Below are 17,071 nucleotides of genomic sequence, written 5' to 3' on the forward strand. Positions count from 1 at the left end.
TGAATGGGGTATTATGGGTACAGGACATAAATATTGGTATTTTATTATGCATGGTTCGTATTTAAATTCATGACAACTTTTTGTGGCGACTTGAGATTGGCTGGTAATCTGAGGGTCTCAAAAAGACCTTCACATTCACCTTGAAGAAGTTTTAAATCCACATATACAGGGTGTTAGTGACATCGTAACGAAAACTTTTAGGGATGATTCAGGCCATGATTCTGAGTTGATATCGAGTGGAATTTTCCGTCGCAAAAGTATGGAACGGAAAATAATATAAAAAAGGTCTAAAATTTTCATGACTTCTCCGACAGGAAATTCCACTTGATATCGTCTCAGAATCATGGTCTGAATCATCCCCTTCAGTATTCGTTACAGTGTCACATACACCCATACCTACTTGTATGGCTACTGTATGTACTTGTATGGGGTGTAAGTGACATCGTAACGAATACTGAGAGGGATGATTCAGCTGATTATTCTGAGTTAATATCAAGTGGAATTTTCCATCGCAAAAGTATAGAATTGAAAATAATTTAAAAAAACTAAAAAAATAACATGAATTTTGCGACGGAAAATTCCACTTGATATTAACTCAGAATCATGGTCTGAATCATCCCTCTGAGTATTCGTTAGGATGTCACTTAACACCCTGTATATTGCGCACTAATCTCAGCTGAGACTACCCTCAAGATCATGCTCAAGTCCATGTTTTATATGAGAACTGTCAAATTGACATGATCTTGAGAGCAGTCTCGAATCTGAGATTAGTTTATTAATACCACTCTTAAAGACATTGCGTGCTTACTTTTACAGGCGCAATATATATGTGTATTTAAAAACTTCTTCAATTCGTGTTAGTACTACTTTTGATTCCTGATTCTTATCCGATCCGAGTCCGTCAAATGAAGGATTGACGGATCCGAAGTGGCCATAGTACTTGTGCTTGTGGTAGCTTGCGTACTATACGACATCCGTCACTCTGAACAGACATGCGAGCGTGCACCCGCGCGTGGTCTAACGCACAGCCTCAGAGTTTCAAATAGAAGGAACCCATATGGACATTCTGGGATATGAGCACTCCGGGACTTGGACTTTTTTGGAATGTGGGCGTTTTGAGCCCTCTGAATATTTTTGTGATTTGGACATGAAGAAAACGTAGTATGTGTATGTGAAGAGCTTACATGGAACAGATTAAAGAAAAGGTTAACGTCGTGTCTTATAGGGAATTCAAGGAATTGGCCTTTGATAGACTGGAATGGAAAACGCTACACCGACAAGAGCGTGGCTCTTAAATTGATGATGATGATGTGTATGTATGTATGTACTGTAGTAGTAGTATATTATGAATATTTTCTTTGATTATGAACCAATTTAATGGTCCACTCAACAATAGAAACGCCAAGACGCCTCTAAAATCTAAAGAGCGTTTCTGCAATTGACTTAATATATAGTTATAGTATGTACTATATTTTTTACTAGCAATAAGGTTTTTTATGGACCGCGCTCTAACGCAAGTCCAACTATCAAAAATTGCACGCACGACTGACCCCTACTTGGGATAGTCACAGAGCGCCGTCGTCCAACCGAGGTGCAATGGCTGGCGTCGCCCTGGGGCAACCGCCTTCCTGATCACGGTACACCCTACGCAAGGTTAGTATGCCATATATCACCTCGCGCCCCTTTATATACTTTCCCCTGAAAATTTCACCACCGACTTCTATTTACTTCTGCGCGACATCTGTTGATGACGTCTCGTACTATTTTTAGGGTTACTAATTTGAAAAAATCGAAAAATCTTTTTTGCTTGATTTTGGTAGAATAGAAATTGTTCAAAATAAAAAGGACGCCACACGCTAAAACAAGACAATGACATAATTTAAAATATTCACAAAATAACAATTAAATAAAAAGGATGTTCGTCGAAACGATCAAAAGGCGATATGCCAATTTGTTTTATTACAATAAACGTCAGTACCTAGACATTTTGGAGGGGTTTTGTCTTCCTCGTGAAGTTACAAGTTTTTTTACAACGACACGCCTAATAAATTATGTGATATGAACTAATTATTATAGCTAAATAGCTACGTACCTATAGATATTATTTCTTACTGTTTTTTATAATCGTTATTTCCTGTAAATGGCTTGTATTGTGTAATTACATAATTGTTTTGTAATGGAATATCAGCCCTTGCTATTTTTATTCCTTACCCAGAACTGCCGTATTTCTACAAATTAAAAAACAACAACAAATAGCCCACATACAGTCCACTTCTCGGCACAGGCTATTCCTCAATCAGCCGGAGGGGGTATGGAGGATATTCCACAACGCCGCTGCAGAGCGAATTGGTGATGTTTAGGTTAGGATTACAGCACCAACGGCTTAACGCGCTTTCCGAAGCACGGAGTCATCTTACATATTCCGAAAATCAGGTGATTCAGTCTGCAATATTCTCGCCAAACAACCTGACAGTCTCACAAAGTGATTTCGACAGTGTCCCCATCGGGAATCGAACCTGGACCTCCAGATCGTGAGCCCTACTACAACCACGGAGGCTGTTGAACAAATTGAAATTAAACCACCAAATAATTTCCACATGTCTCTTTATTGCCGAGTCAGACGGACTTGGAGTGTCGTTTCTTCTTAGCGGGTTCCTTGATGATGATCTTGGAGTCAGAGAAGGCGCGGCGAGCAGCCATGACTTGCTGGCGGCTGCTGGCGTTGGTGGTGGACTGTAGCGACGACAGTGGCCGGTTCAGGTAGTACCCGTACGGACCCATCTCCCGCCGTTGCCAAGGACTAGTTGTTATCCTGCCAATTTTAATATCCATTTATAAGGGGAAAGCGCGACGGAATCTGGGTTAGCTGCTGCCTCTCTTTCGGTCTTATCCCTATTTGTTATCCCTAACAGACCTGCTCAGCGGCGAAGGGAAACATCGTGAGGAACCTCACATTCCTCAACTCATTTCGCAGGTCGGCAGGTTAGACAGGCAGTCGCTTCTGTAAAAATCGGACCCCGTCAAAAACGGGATAACGCTAGGGAGATGATATCCCTAACAGACGTCATTAGCATCGACTACCAGGGTTGATGAGGTTGGTGCTCCACCTCACAACCCACACGATAGAAGAAGAAGCATCGACTGCTTCTTTCTTTCTTGTCGACCACTTATCTTTCTCGCAACCCAGTCACCTTTTTGTTTGGAATTATTATATTACCTGCTTCTTTTGTTCCCCTAGGTTCTTGACTACTGTCAAGAACGAAATCATAGTTGATTTGTCTTTCACAAGGCATGCTAGCGTGGATCTTGGGATAGGTATACATAAAATGTACCACGCTGCTCAAGTAGATGGAGAAATATAGACTCTTCGCATCAATTTTGAAAGTTCGGTTTCTAAATTTACCCCTATCGGGAATCTATCTGGTTTCAAACCATTACATCATAAAAGTATAACAATACTACGGATCAACTAAACACCTTCACTTGGATCGCGCACTAGGTACAAGATAAATTATGAAATTCTGATGACTAAATAAAGACAGATCTAAAACTAACGAAAACATTTTCTTTTTTCTATTTAACTTATTTATGAATTTTAACCAAGGAAAACGTAATGATAAATCCGACATTTTATCACGATTTTCCAATGAAATTTGACGTTGATTAACAAGTAACTGATTTGACTAGTTGGAAACTAGCCTCTTGCATAGTCAATGCGCCCGGGTTATAAACATATTTGGGGGGTCTACCGATGGTACCATATCATCAAGGGCGGGTGCTCCGGCCGCGGCCGCGTGTGGATGTAGAAGGCCAGGGGCGCCACGCCGCACATCCAGATCACCCACTGCTGCATCACCTTGCGACTCTCAAAGTCTTCCACGTATAATGTCTTGTCCTGTAACTATAATCACCGTTAAGCTGTTAGAGTGTAGACAATGGTGCCAATTCGGGCCACCGCCAATTTAATATTAACTTAATTTGACAGGATTAAAACTAGCTTTACGACACGATTCATTTATAACAAACATTATGGAAGGGAAAATTGAAGGGAAGAGAGGAAGGGGAAGACCTAGGATAACATTTATGAAACAAATAAAAGAGAAGGTGCAGGTCGTGTCGTATCGGGAGGTGAAGATTTTGGCGGGAAAAAGAGAGGAATGGCGATTACTGCACCGACAAGAGCGCAGCTCTTAAATAGAGAGAGAGAAAACTAGCTTTATCTCTTTCTTGTGTCTATGTAAGCGAGGGACAGCACTTAAGAGTTGTTAAATTAAAACTAAACTAAGTTGTGTCTATACTGAACTCGTTAATCTTGATTTCGGCAAGTGTCGCCCCAAACAATATAGAAACTAGAAACCACAGAAACTGATTGTGGCGCCATATTGTTCAATTATTAAAATGATGGGGTTGCAGGGATGTATTTTGACTTTAACTTCAACTTTATGACTGTCCATACAATACAACCGGTCGTCATAGAGAAGAGACAACCATTACTGCCAATGTCAAGTACCTACAGGAACCACATTTGTCCATATAAATGAGTCCTTGTCGACCCTAGAAGTGTCTGACAGGCAGAAGATTTTGAAGTAAAAAAAAATAGAAATGTTAAGACAAATGAACTTACGTCCTCATAGCAATAGTCCACAAGGACCTTAATGATGCGGACCATCAGCACCCAGAAGTGAAGGCTGTATATGACCATCCACAGAAACAACAGGTGCTGAAACAATAATTATTAAGTACCTTGAGTATTTCTCGTCTCGCGTCAGAAATAATTGAAATACGTAAACAAATAAATATGTGTTGTATTGTCAAATATGATACCGTACAATCATGAAGATTTGATTAAAGTATCCGTAGAGACGGTTGATCATCTCGACAACATACCGGCGGCGAAGTGAATTTTATCGGACTTAGACTACTTCGTAATGTACAGAACAGACAATTTCTCAATCAACGACGACGACAAAGGACAGCAGAACTATGAAACGATAATGATTCACTCTTCACTTTCACAGGTCTCACGCATAGTAAAAATATTTGGCTCGCGTCGCGGGTTATGCTGAGTGAGGACCTTTTATGAAGGACAGCCCCCACTATCATTGATGTTGATTTCCACATTTGTTATTTTTTATATTCTTTTATATTCATCTGTATCGGGTTTTGTTAGTCTATTTTATATTGTTACTGTGGCGATCTGGAATAAAAAATGCATCTTTCTTTCGTTCTTTATTTGTCCTCACCTGCAGCACGAGCTCCCAAAGTGGTACCCTCCTGAAGAGGAACCGGCGGAAGAGCGCGGAGAGCAGCCTGTGCGTCACCGCCGCCGCGCCCACCGCCCACAGCAGCGTGGGCACCACCGATAACGAGCTCTCCCCACATTTCGCCCACTCTACCACCTGCCGAATCAGGGTTGGTCTTTTTAACACCCTCATGGTAAACATACGTGACGACAGACTGGTGTAAGGGTTAGGCGTGGCTTGTCTTCTAAATTGACCCGGTAGTGTCAATTTCTGAATTGGAATATTCTGGCGTATGGGATGGCAAAGCATTTAGAATAAGACTTGGATGTTGTGGTGGTGTTGTGGTAGCCCAGCATGCCGTGGTAGGCCAGTTGGTTTAACGGTTGCCTCTCGCTTTGAGGTCGCAGGTTCGAATCCAGCTCAGGCCTAAATCGATGATTAGACCACAGATCATATAATACTAACGTACAGATGCCTCACGTCATACAACGAAACTGTGCCGTTCTAACTCGGGCAATTCTTCGGGCTATTTTTAGTTCTAATAAATGACCACTAGATGCCGCTAAAACGCCCCTTTTTTAGCGGCATCTAGTGGTCATTTATTGATGGGATCGAACGAATCGAACGAATTATTTTTGTTTTTATTAGATTTATGTTAGGTTAGTTAAGTTAGTAAGTAGATTTAATTAGTTAATTAAGTACTCACCTACTTACCTCCTAAATTTTCGCATGCTTACATCTAGCGGATCATGTGATACTTGAAACATAAAACCCATCAACTGTTATACAAAACCATGAATCCTACGCGAATAAATGATTTGATTTGATTTTTGATTTGATTTGATTTGAATCGAGCGACATCTAGTGAAATTTCAGCTTACTGAGTGCAAGTTATTGCAAGCACAATATATTTACTTAGAGTTAGAGTAAAATTAAGATAATAGATGGCGCAAACGGATTTTTTTTTCTCAACGTTGACATGTTAGTATTATAATCTGTGACAATGATCTGTGACATTGTCAAGGTGACAGTTGTTAGTTGACATACGATTATATCTGATGTTTGGTGGGCAAAGAATACAAGGTCTTTGTTTGGTGGGGTTTATTGATTACGTCTTCATTTTGTATTGGCAAAAATATATCTCCAACTCCTGTAAGTATCTAATTAGTTACTAAAACTGGAAGATAATTAAAAACATAGCTAAGGTCCTACCTAGAACGCAATCGTCCCTTATCATCCCGGGCGTGTCGTAAACCCGACTGAGGAGAACCTTTATGAAAGACAAGTCTTTTCTAGCATGATGAAACATTACATTGGACCACCGGTTAAGCACCTGAGGACTTTGTATAAAGTGCTTCCAAATTGGTCTCTGCTTACTCGTGGCTCTGCCCAGCCTAATCGGGATTACAGGCGTGAGTATAAGTATGTATGTAGTAGATACTTTTTTGTGTAGCTGTCACCTATCTATGGTACAAATCATAATATACTGTTTGTTGAAAAAAAGTTAAATAAGTCTAGTTAGGCAGTGAGCGTGTTGTGAATTTAAGCCTGTAATTTATTTCAGATCTCTAAAGACGATGATAACCATTATGAAGAATGACATGCAAAGGCTATTTGAACCACATATCAACAATTTTCTGACCATGACCAAGTGATGAATATGATACAAGTCTACCTCATGAAAGCCACACTACTTTTCAAAGAAAAATATTTTCTTTGGAGTTGTAGGTATTATAGTGAAAACTTAATCCTGACTTCTGTTCTGCATAAATGAGAATCGCACTATGCCAGGTATGTATGCTTAAATTATTATCCCATTAACCCATTTCTTTGAGCCCGAATATCTAAATCTATACTTATAATAAATCTGTAGAGAGGTCAATTCTGTACATTAAATATTTTTTCAAAATAACTATCAGGGGGTGATAAGTGGTCGATACTGATGCCAAAAATGCAATCAGTAAAATTTTTGTCTGTCTGTCTGTCTGTCTGTCTGTCTGTCTGTCTGTCTGTCTGTCTGTCTGTATGTTCCTTATAGAAACAAAAACTACTAGACGGATTTTAATGAAACTTGGTACAATTATTCTTCACACTCCTGGACAGGTTATAGTATACCTTTCATCACGCTACAATCAATAAGAGCAGAGTAGTGAAGGGAAATTCTTTTGTATGAAAAATCTAAACCACTCAAGTTAGACGTTTGAAATTTGGCATGCAGGTACCTTAGATACCGTAGAGGTGCACTAAGAAAGGAATTTCCGAAATTCCTACGGGAACGGGAATTAGCGGGAAAATCCTTTTGTATGAAAAATCTAAACCACTCAAGTTAGACGTTTGAAATTTGGCACGCAGGTACCTTAGATACCGTAGAGGTACACTAAGAAAGGAATTCCCGAAATTCTCACGGGAACGGGAATGCGGGAAAATCCTTTTGTATGAAAAATCTAAACCACTCAAGTTAGACGTTTGAAATTTGGCATGCAGATACCTTAGGTACCGTAGAGGTGCACTAAGAAAGGAATTCCCGAAATTCCCACGAGAACGGGAATTAGCGGGAAAATCCTTTTGTATGAAAAATCTAAACCACTCAAGTTAGACGTTTGAAATTTGTCATGCAGGTACCTTAGGTACCGTAAAGGTGCATTAAGAAAGGAATTCTCGAAATTCCCACGAGAACGGGAATTAGCGGGAAAATCCTTTTGTATGAAAAATCTAAACCATTCAAGTTAGATGTTTGAAATTTGTCATGCAGGTACCTTAGATACCGTAGAGGTGTACTAAGAAAGGAATTCCCGAAATTCTCACGGGAACGGGAATTAGCGGGAAAATCCTTTTGTATGAAAAATCTAAACCACTCAAGTTAGACGTTTGAAATTTGGCACGCAGGTACCTTAGATACCGTAGAGGTACACTAAGAAAGGAATTCCCGAAATTCTCACGGGAACGGGAATGCGGGAAAATCCTTTTGTATGAAAAATCTAAACCACTCAAGTTAGACGTTTGAAATTTGGCATGCAGATACCTTAGGTACCGTAGAGGTGCACTAAGAAAGGAATTCCCGAAATTCCCACGAGAACGGGAATTAGCGGGAAAATCCTTTTGTATGAAAAATCTAAACCACTCAAGTTAGACGTTTGAAATTTGTCATGCAGGTACCTTAGGTACCGTAAAGGTGCATTAAGAAAGGAATTCTCGAAATTCCCACGAGAACGGGAATTAGCGGGAAAATCCTTTTGTATGAAAAATCTAAACCATTCAAGTTAGATGTTTGAAATTTGTCATGCAGGTACCTTAGATACCGTAGAGGTGTACTAAGAAAGGAATTCCCGAAATTCTCACGGGAACGGGAATTAGCGGGAAAATCCTTTTGTATGAAAAATCTAAACCACTCAAGTTAGACGTTTGAAATTTGGCATGCAGGTACCATAGGTACCGTAGAGGTGCACTAAGTAAGGAATTTCCAAAATTCTCACGGAAACGGGAATTAGCGGGAAAATCCTTTTGTATGAAAAATCTAAACCATTCAAGTTAGATGTTTGAAATTTGTCATGCAGGTACCTTAGATACCGTAGAGGTGTACTAAGAAAGGAATTTCAATTCCCACGGGAACGGGAATTAGCGGGAAAATCCTTTTGTATGAAAAATCTAAACCACTCAAGCTAGACGTTTGAAATTTGGCATGCAGGTACCATAGGTACCGTAGAGGTGCACTAATAAAGGAATTCCCAAAATTCTCACGGGAACGGGAATTAGCGGGAAAATCCTTTTGTATGAAAAATCTAAACCACTCAAGCTAGACGTTTGAAATTTGGCATGCAGGTACCATAGGTACCGTAGAGGTGCACTAAGAAAGGAATTCCCAAATTTCTCACGGGAACGGGAATTAGCGGGAAAATCCTTTTGTATGAAAAATCTAAACCACTCAAGTTAGACGTTTGAAATTTGGCATGCAGGTACTTTAGTAAACTTAAAGCTTAGTTGCAACAGGATATTACAAAATTCCCACGGGAACGGTAGTTAGCGGGAAAAAACATTTGTATGAAAAAATCGAAACCGCGTAAGATAGATGTTTTCAATTCAATTCAATTAAATTATTTATTGCATTCCATGTAGTACAATGGGGTGTTACATAGGCATAGGAACTAAAACATGGACCCTGTAGGGCACAGCAACGTTGAAGGGAAGAGAGGAAGTGTGTATTAAAATGAAAACTCAATGAACAATCAATTAAAAAAAATCAATTCAATCAATTGATTCAATCTAGCATGCATGCATACCTTAGTAAATATAAAGTTTATTTTTGGCTGTATTTTGAAAAATGGGAGTTATTGGGAAAAAAATTGTACTTATGAAAAAATCTAAACTGCATAAGTATGCACTCCCACACACACAAAGATCTCTCTCTTATATAACACGCCACGCGGACGAAGTCGCGGGCAAAAGCTAGTGTTCAATAAAGTAGATAAATTTCAAACTCATCGGATTACATGCGTAATAGGTCATCCATGTGTCTAAATGTAAAAAATAGAGCCTACTATTACTACTCATTGGTATATGAGAGTATTAACTCACACTTACTCTCCTCAGGGCGGACAGAGCAGAGTTTTGGCACACAAGTTTTGTCATACATTGCAATATACCTACTATTATTATATAGTCACTATTACTCTAATATAAAATAGGTCATAATGGTAGACTTGTTTGCATCTCAAACGATGAACCCGGTTCAAACCCTGGTACCAGTCTTGCATTAATTTAATTTAAACAGTTCACATCTAGCACAGTTGGCCTGACCATTATAGGTAGCGATACAGCCTATCGTTAGCCTAACGGAAAGCTCGTGAGGTGCGTGTGCTTAGTTCATCTTGTGATGAATGTTACTTTGACTACCTCAATGGGATGCAAGATCTTGCTTATGTTATGTTATTATATTATCTGTGATACATAGATAAACTAATGCCTATAATACCTAATGGGTGGTAGAAATGTTTTGTTCTGAATATCATTGCCGATCAAAATTAATGTGCTCTTTTAATAACTATTATATTTTCATTTGTAGGTAACATAATATAGCGAGTACCCTGGTTGAGTCAAGATAATATAAAATAAGTGGAAAGATAATGTGGCCCAAGTAGTAAAGGAAAGGATGTGCAAACAGCCGAATGTGAATCTGGCAATAATGTGCCTGTTTAAATGAGTTTTAGTTGAGTACCAAATAGTTACCTAGGTTTTCCTGGGAAAAACACTGATCCAGCTTTTCTGATTCAACTGAGTTTGTGTATGGTTTTGAATAAATAACTAAACAATAGAAATGTGTCTTTTTTATTTTACTATCCCCTTTCCATTACATAGATAGATATCATTTAAAGTAACTATAAATAATTAATTGTTCATTACAATTTATATAAAAGTAGTATTAGTATATTATAATTAAGATACCTACTTGATTATTAAAATTAACAAATTTAATGAAGTTGGATTTTTTTTTAATGACTAGAATGAAAATACTATAAATATTCAATTAAACTACTTCTTTAATTCAAAAGGTATTACATTTTGTTATTGTTAGATACAATACTAATTTCTTTTTTAACACTTTGCATTTTGGCGTGTCTTCAGTAATTGACAACCGTCTTCTCTTCGGCGTGTTGCACTGGTATGCTAATGCTGGCGGCTCCACGAGCTCTTCAAGTTCGCAGTCGCGAAGCCGTTTATTTTTGTACACCTTTTTCGGTGTCAGTACTTTAAAAGTACCTGATGAACCTAAAACGAAAAATAGTATGTATTAAATAATGTCGTGAATCTTATCTTCTTATCGTGGGTGGAATACCAGCCTCATCAACCCTAGTGTCAGGGTTATGATTGAGTCGCCAAAGGCCCCAAAAGATGAATGTAAAGCAAAGTTGTTGGAGATAACAATACCTAACATAAAGGAAGAAAAGGGCAATTATAACATTCATTAAAGTAGGTAGGTAACTAACGTATTAACGTAGCCATTTTATAAATATTAAAATGTGTATGATATATAACACTGCCCGATCCTGATGCCCGAGCCCGCGATCTCGACGCATCGCGTTTAGGTAGTTTAATAACCGCTATAATATATACCTATAAGCCCTGTAAGCGCGGTGCACTGTTTTGTACAAGATTGTAAACAACTACGTCTCAATTCCGTGTGTCGAGCAACTATAGACTTTATGTCATTATAAAGATAAGATCCATTCTAGCTTGTTGCGTTGCGCGAGGTCACGTGTTATTACGATTGTAGGTAAGTAGGTAGGCAGGTACCTACCTACTGGCTGAGTCGCGCAAACGCAAATGATAGGTACGTACGATGCGATGCGATGCGTAGTAGGTACCTAGGTATGTAGGTAAATCTGCCTGTATGTTTGTTACCCCTTCAGGCTTTAACAACTGGTTACGTTATGGTAGGTTACATTACCTACCCATCTACGACAATCGCCGTCTGCGTAAAGTTGAAAGCGAAAAGCTACTTTTCTACCTATAGCTACCTAACTTACCTAGGTAGATACTTACCTATTAAGGTATTATAAACTGCTTATATACGTCCCACCGCTGGGCACAGGCCTCCCCTCAATCAACCGGAGGGGGTATGGAGCATATTCCACCACGTTGCTCCACTGCGGGTTGGTGGAGGTGTTTTTACGGCTAATAGCCGGGACCAACGGCTTAACGTGCCTTCCGAAGCACGGAATCATCTTACTTTTTCGGACAATCAGGTGATTCAAGCCTGAAAAGTCCTTACCAAACAAAGGACAGTCTCACAAAGTGATTTCGACAATGTCCCCATCGGGAATCGCCGGGTTCGATTCCTCGAGACCTCCAGATCTTGAGCCTATCGCTCTAACCACTAGACCACGGAGGCTGTCAATTTGTCATTAAGGTATTAAGTAGGTATTATAGATAGTAGGTAGGTATCTTGGTATAGGTACAATAAAGTAATATTTTACGTCTTTAATTATTTTAAACCCTACAATTTATGTTAATACGGCTTTATTATAGTTTAGTTACTGAAAATGGTTCGGAATCGAGACGTCTATAGGCACCTATCGAACCTATCTATCATCACAGCCCGGACACTTCATACAAACAACCTATCCCCTACTTTAAACATTTAACTAGGTAGGTAGGTACCTACATTAACTTGTCTACATCTAAGTAGTAGGTAAGTTGTAATTAGCTAGGTACCTAACATTTCAAAAAAACTCAAGGTCGGTAGGTATCATTCATGTAGGTAATAACTCACTATCACTATACTAAAACCCAATATTATGTAGATATTCAAGCAATAGGTAGGTACCTAACCTACAATAAAAATTTGATTGTATTTGTATTAATTCAGTGGTAGGTAAGTACCTACCTACCCAATTGTAGGTAATAACTTGACAAATTAATTGTGCTTACCTGGTGAGGAAGTGCTTGAGCGATTTTGAACGTCTTGAGTCTGATATGGTTCTGGAACTGCACTTCTCTGGAGTCTTTTTCTATGACCAGTCTCATTTCGTACATACTTGATATTGAAATGGTCAATGCATAAATACCTTGACCGCAAATTTTCTGCAGGCAAGTGGGCAATGTTCATATTACCTACAAGAAAAGAATATAATTTTCAATAAAACATAAATAGCCTATAGATGTTCCACTGCTGGATCGTCTCTACCCTCAAATAACAGGAGGTAATCGTTTTGGTGGTAGCCCGGACCAACTATATAATTTCTGAAGCAAAGCTTACTCTTACTTTTTCGGACAATTAAGTGACTTAGTCCGCAATGTCATAACTAAACAAAGATTAATGGTTGGATCATGGTAGTGGTTCCCTGGAAGAAATTGCTTAAACAGGCCTCCCATGTGTACTGTAGTAGGTATGTTGCATAAATTTTTGTATGTTCTAACTGTTTGTGATCATTAAAAATATTTGATTTGTGATGAATAATCTCACAAAGTAATTTTGATAATATCAGAAACAGTACCCGGACCTCCAGATCATAAGCCTAATGTTCTAATCAATAATACACAGAGGCAGAATCTACTAAAACAGCAACTTTTGACATGTCTTATTAAGTTCTTGTAGGTACCTACCTATACATAATGTATGTATAGATTGTTACCTGCTGAAAGGTGGTCAGGTGTGAGCGAGACCAAGATACTAGGTATACCTCATTTGGGTTCCTGGCTTCTGTACACAGTCCCGATGTGTGAAATTGGTACAAAACTGTAGGTTTGGTAGATAGTAGTTTATCTTAGGTATCTATTAAGACTGTATAAGAAGAAATAAATTAATGTTTTATTTTTATTTATTTTCATCTTAAATTAAAAGTAAATGTGTAAGTAGATATCTGGGGGGCCAAAATGGCTACATCAAAGCAATTCATCTAAGAAAGCAATATTGCTATTTGACATTTGTTTGCATCGCACACTTACTTTTATATGCACAAATGTGAAACTGCAATATTGCTTTCTTAGATGAATTGCTTCGATGTGGCTATTTTAACCGCCCTGGTCTATAAAATGTTCAATAAAACAGTCCAAAATTCAGCAATAATTATGTACTTGATTGACTTTTTTTAACTTTTGTCCCTTTTATTCCACAGTTCACTTGGAAATATAAATCCATCGCATACAGTATTGGTATATAGTAGGTACTTTACAAGTTTTTGACTATTCCAGTGCTTTAGTAGTTATAGCAATTGGTTCAGAATCTGGAGGCCCTGAGTTCCCAGTAAGAATATGTTAAAAATCACTAATTATGATTTTCAAGTTTGATTAGTATATCTATATGCCATGCTAAATTACCCAATTGTACAAAAGTTAATTTAATAATTCCAAATTGACATTGAGCACAATACCTAATTATATTATGTTCTTCAGACAGAAAAAACTGTTCTACTACTCTAAACTGTTGATCTCAGCTTGAGTTTAAGTATTACATTAATTATGGTAAACTAAATGATAAATGGTGACAAATGATAAACCGATTAGGTAGGTACCAAAATAATAGTCTAGCAAGTAGGGGGAGTAGCAATAACTTTCCCACCATGTTAATTAGGTATTTCTTTTTATTTTATTCCAGTTTTGATTGTCATTGATTCTATCAAATTGTTTGTTTGATAACTTGTTGCAGTTTAATATTAAAAATAAATAAAAGTAAACATTTAACTACTTACCGCAATTCTCAAGCCATACTTTTAGGCGGTTGACGTCATCCCACGGAAAACGGAACATTGACTTCTGTTCCGAAGAATTTGTACAATTATAATAAGAACAATTGTGTGCAGTCATTTTTTATAACCACTGTTCCTGTGCCGCTACGTGAAAGCAGGTTTCATGAAGCCAAATCAAAGTCCGATTTCAGTACAGGGTCAGTTTGTAAACCACAATACACAAAACGTAGAAGGCGCGTTCGACTCGTAATTCAAACGAAAACAAACATTTTCAAACATAGGTAGGTTACTAACCTACCTACGTTATTTGAAAGTTGCGTTTTTTTTGTTCTCAAATTTAGTTTTAAATGATATTTATAGGTGGTTATATTTTTTTTTTTTAAATTTGATATTGTATCTCCTATAATTTATGAGAATACAACTAAACATTTAATTAATTCAATAAAATGTATTTTGCAAATAAACACAAACTTTTAAAAACGTAATATTTTATTATCTGTGGCAAGGCTTTTTGGCGGGAGACGGGAACGGGACAGTTGCTTTCTTCATTGAATAATCTAAATAATTAATACGAAGTGGTGTTTTGTGGTTAATGATCGCATTAAGTTAGTCGGAAGACATTCGCGAGTGTTATTATATTGGAGTATTCAATAAACAAAGTGTATCTGCCTATTTTCGCTTCGTGTCAGGAAGCCGCTTCATAACTCAAAAGTTTATGCGGACTTTTGAGTTAATTCGTTTGGGGTTCGGAGTAGGAGTCTACTCCGTGGGTGGGGGCTTAGGTTTCATCATCATCACCTTTCATCATTTCATTAATCATCAAGAAAAAAATACGTCAGACATGGCTGTATGGGCATAGTTCCCTTTGCCTTACCCTTCGGGGAAAACCAAAAAAAAAAAATACGTCAGACATGGCTGTATGGGCATAGTTCCCTTTGCCTTACCCTTCGGGGAAAACCAAAACAAAAAAAAATATCTGTGGCAAAGCTAGATCGATGTTGCAATAATTAACGATAGATGGCGCAACTTTAAGCGAGCTTCTTACACATAATTATAGATGGCGTTAATAAAAACAAGAACGTTCAACCCCTCAACAAGCTCCATACTCGACGTAGTTCCGACGTAAATCCGCTAGAGTAACCACTAAATTTAAAAATATAAAAATCTCCATTAAATGCCAATATCTTTGATTAACTTTTGGTTGGAGTATAACTTTTAAATTATAAAACATAATTTTAGTGCCTATTTATCGATTATTGGCTTTTAAAGAAACTTTAATTACAAATCGGTACTATTAGCGTCATCTATTGAAATTTTTTTGAACAATGTTTCCTAATGTTCGCGATGAGAACCCATGATTAGACCAAGGTTAGAACCACTAGACCACGGAGGCTGTTCATATTCAATTATACCTACGTGTATTACAATGAGTTTCTTCTGTAATTATGTAAACACTACATATAGGGTACTTACTGCAAACGTTTCATTCTGTACATAGTTCCAGACACTCTGTTCCCACATTACAGGATACTCCAACGTAATGATGAACAGCTAATTTTAACATTTGGCCTGAGAAACTAATTTTGTTGGAAAAATTTGATGTTTTGTTCCTAGTTCGACGAAAATATACTCTTATTATGTGACCATGATCGCTGAGCTACTGACAATTTGTCAAACAATTGTGACATTTAAACGTGCTATCTCTAACTTTTATTTGAGCCTCATTTTGACGGAGATTTTGTCGTTTATACCTAATTTTATCTATGGCAAGGCTTTTTATATTGTTTTTATACTATTCTCTAAGGCTTACGATAATATACGATATAATACTCATCAACTTGTGGAATTACCTACTAACGGGCCCATTAGGACATTATTTTTTTCAGTATGGACAAAGGCATATCTGTCTATCATTTCCTCCGCAACTTATACGCCTTTCCGTAGCCCTCCGCTACGCAGTAGTACTTTCAAGTACCTACATATGCCTATGATAGCAGTCATTATCCAGTGTCTTCTGCAACTGGGGTATTTACCTTGGAAACCATTGATGTATAATATGTTACTATTAGTACAAGAGATTGCTGTTTAGCAATAAGGCCGTCTATTGTGCTTATTTTTATTCGTCCTGTCCTGTGTATGTTTTGTGCAATAAAGAATTATTGGTTGATTGATTGATTGAAGAGAGTGGGGTTGAACCGGCGACAGCGGTTCTCATACAAAATGCACGTTAGGACCTATCTATCTTCTCTCTTCTGTTCCGTAGTAACACCATTCTTGCAAAGTATAACATGATGGTACTGGGTAGCCATTTACCACCATATAGGTATAATATGAAATGAACTGCAATAAACAACGAACAGGACGTGACGTGTTTTTATTTATAAACATTGGTTTCCGTCCGATAATGACCTATGCAGGGGTAGTTTTCGCTCACGTGAGTCCCTCTCAAATTCACCGTCTACAGGTAATACAAAATCGTTTCATGCGGAAAGCCACGGGAGCTCCGTGGTTCCTTCGCAATGAAAATCTGCACATTGACCTAGGTCTGCCAACCATTGCCCAATGGCTCAAATTAGCTTCCAAACGTTTTTTCGATTCTGCTCCGCACCACCCAAATCCCCTGGTAGTTGCGGCTTCCGAATACAT

General features: G+C 38.0%; 2 protein-coding genes, 1 long non-coding RNA gene and 1 other non-coding gene across 4 annotated transcripts; 1 reads left to right on the forward strand and 3 right to left on the reverse strand.

Annotated features, from left to right (window-relative positions):
* Positions 1–16: 16 nt before the first annotated feature.
* LOC126371786 (uncharacterized) lies at positions 17–5,220 on the forward strand. Its single transcript, XR_007567083.1, has 2 exons — positions 17–1,653; positions 5,019–5,220. It is a non-coding gene; the product is annotated as an uncharacterized LOC126371786 (long non-coding RNA).
* Positions 1,497–1,661, reverse strand: LOC126372265 (U1 spliceosomal RNA). The gene has a single exon (XR_007567138.1). It is a non-coding gene; the product is annotated as a U1 spliceosomal RNA (small nuclear RNA).
* Positions 2,617–16,074, reverse strand: LOC126371767 (uncharacterized). Its single transcript, XM_050017126.1, has 5 exons — positions 15,899–16,074; positions 5,244–5,399; positions 4,625–4,720; positions 3,759–3,901; positions 2,617–2,812 (listed from the first exon to the last, which is right to left on the reverse strand). The coding sequence occupies exons 1-5, from the start codon at positions 15,944–15,946 to the stop codon at positions 2,617–2,619; spliced, it is 639 nt and encodes a 212-aa protein (XP_049873083.1). The 5' UTR covers positions 15,947–16,074.
* On the reverse strand, positions 10,758–14,610 carry LOC126371771 (uncharacterized). Its single transcript, XM_050017130.1, has 3 exons — positions 14,429–14,610; positions 12,669–12,851; positions 10,758–11,006 (listed from the first exon to the last, which is right to left on the reverse strand). Exons 1-3 carry the CDS (start codon positions 14,541–14,543, stop codon positions 10,783–10,785), a joined length of 522 nt encoding a protein of 173 aa, XP_049873087.1. The 5' UTR covers positions 14,544–14,610; the 3' UTR covers positions 10,758–10,782.
* Positions 16,075–17,071: the final 997 nt, after the last annotated feature.

This window comes from Pectinophora gossypiella, chromosome 13, assembly GCF_024362695.1.
Source record: "Pectinophora gossypiella chromosome 13, ilPecGoss1.1, whole genome shotgun sequence".
Taxonomy (NCBI): domain Eukaryota; kingdom Metazoa; phylum Arthropoda; class Insecta; order Lepidoptera; family Gelechiidae; genus Pectinophora; species Pectinophora gossypiella.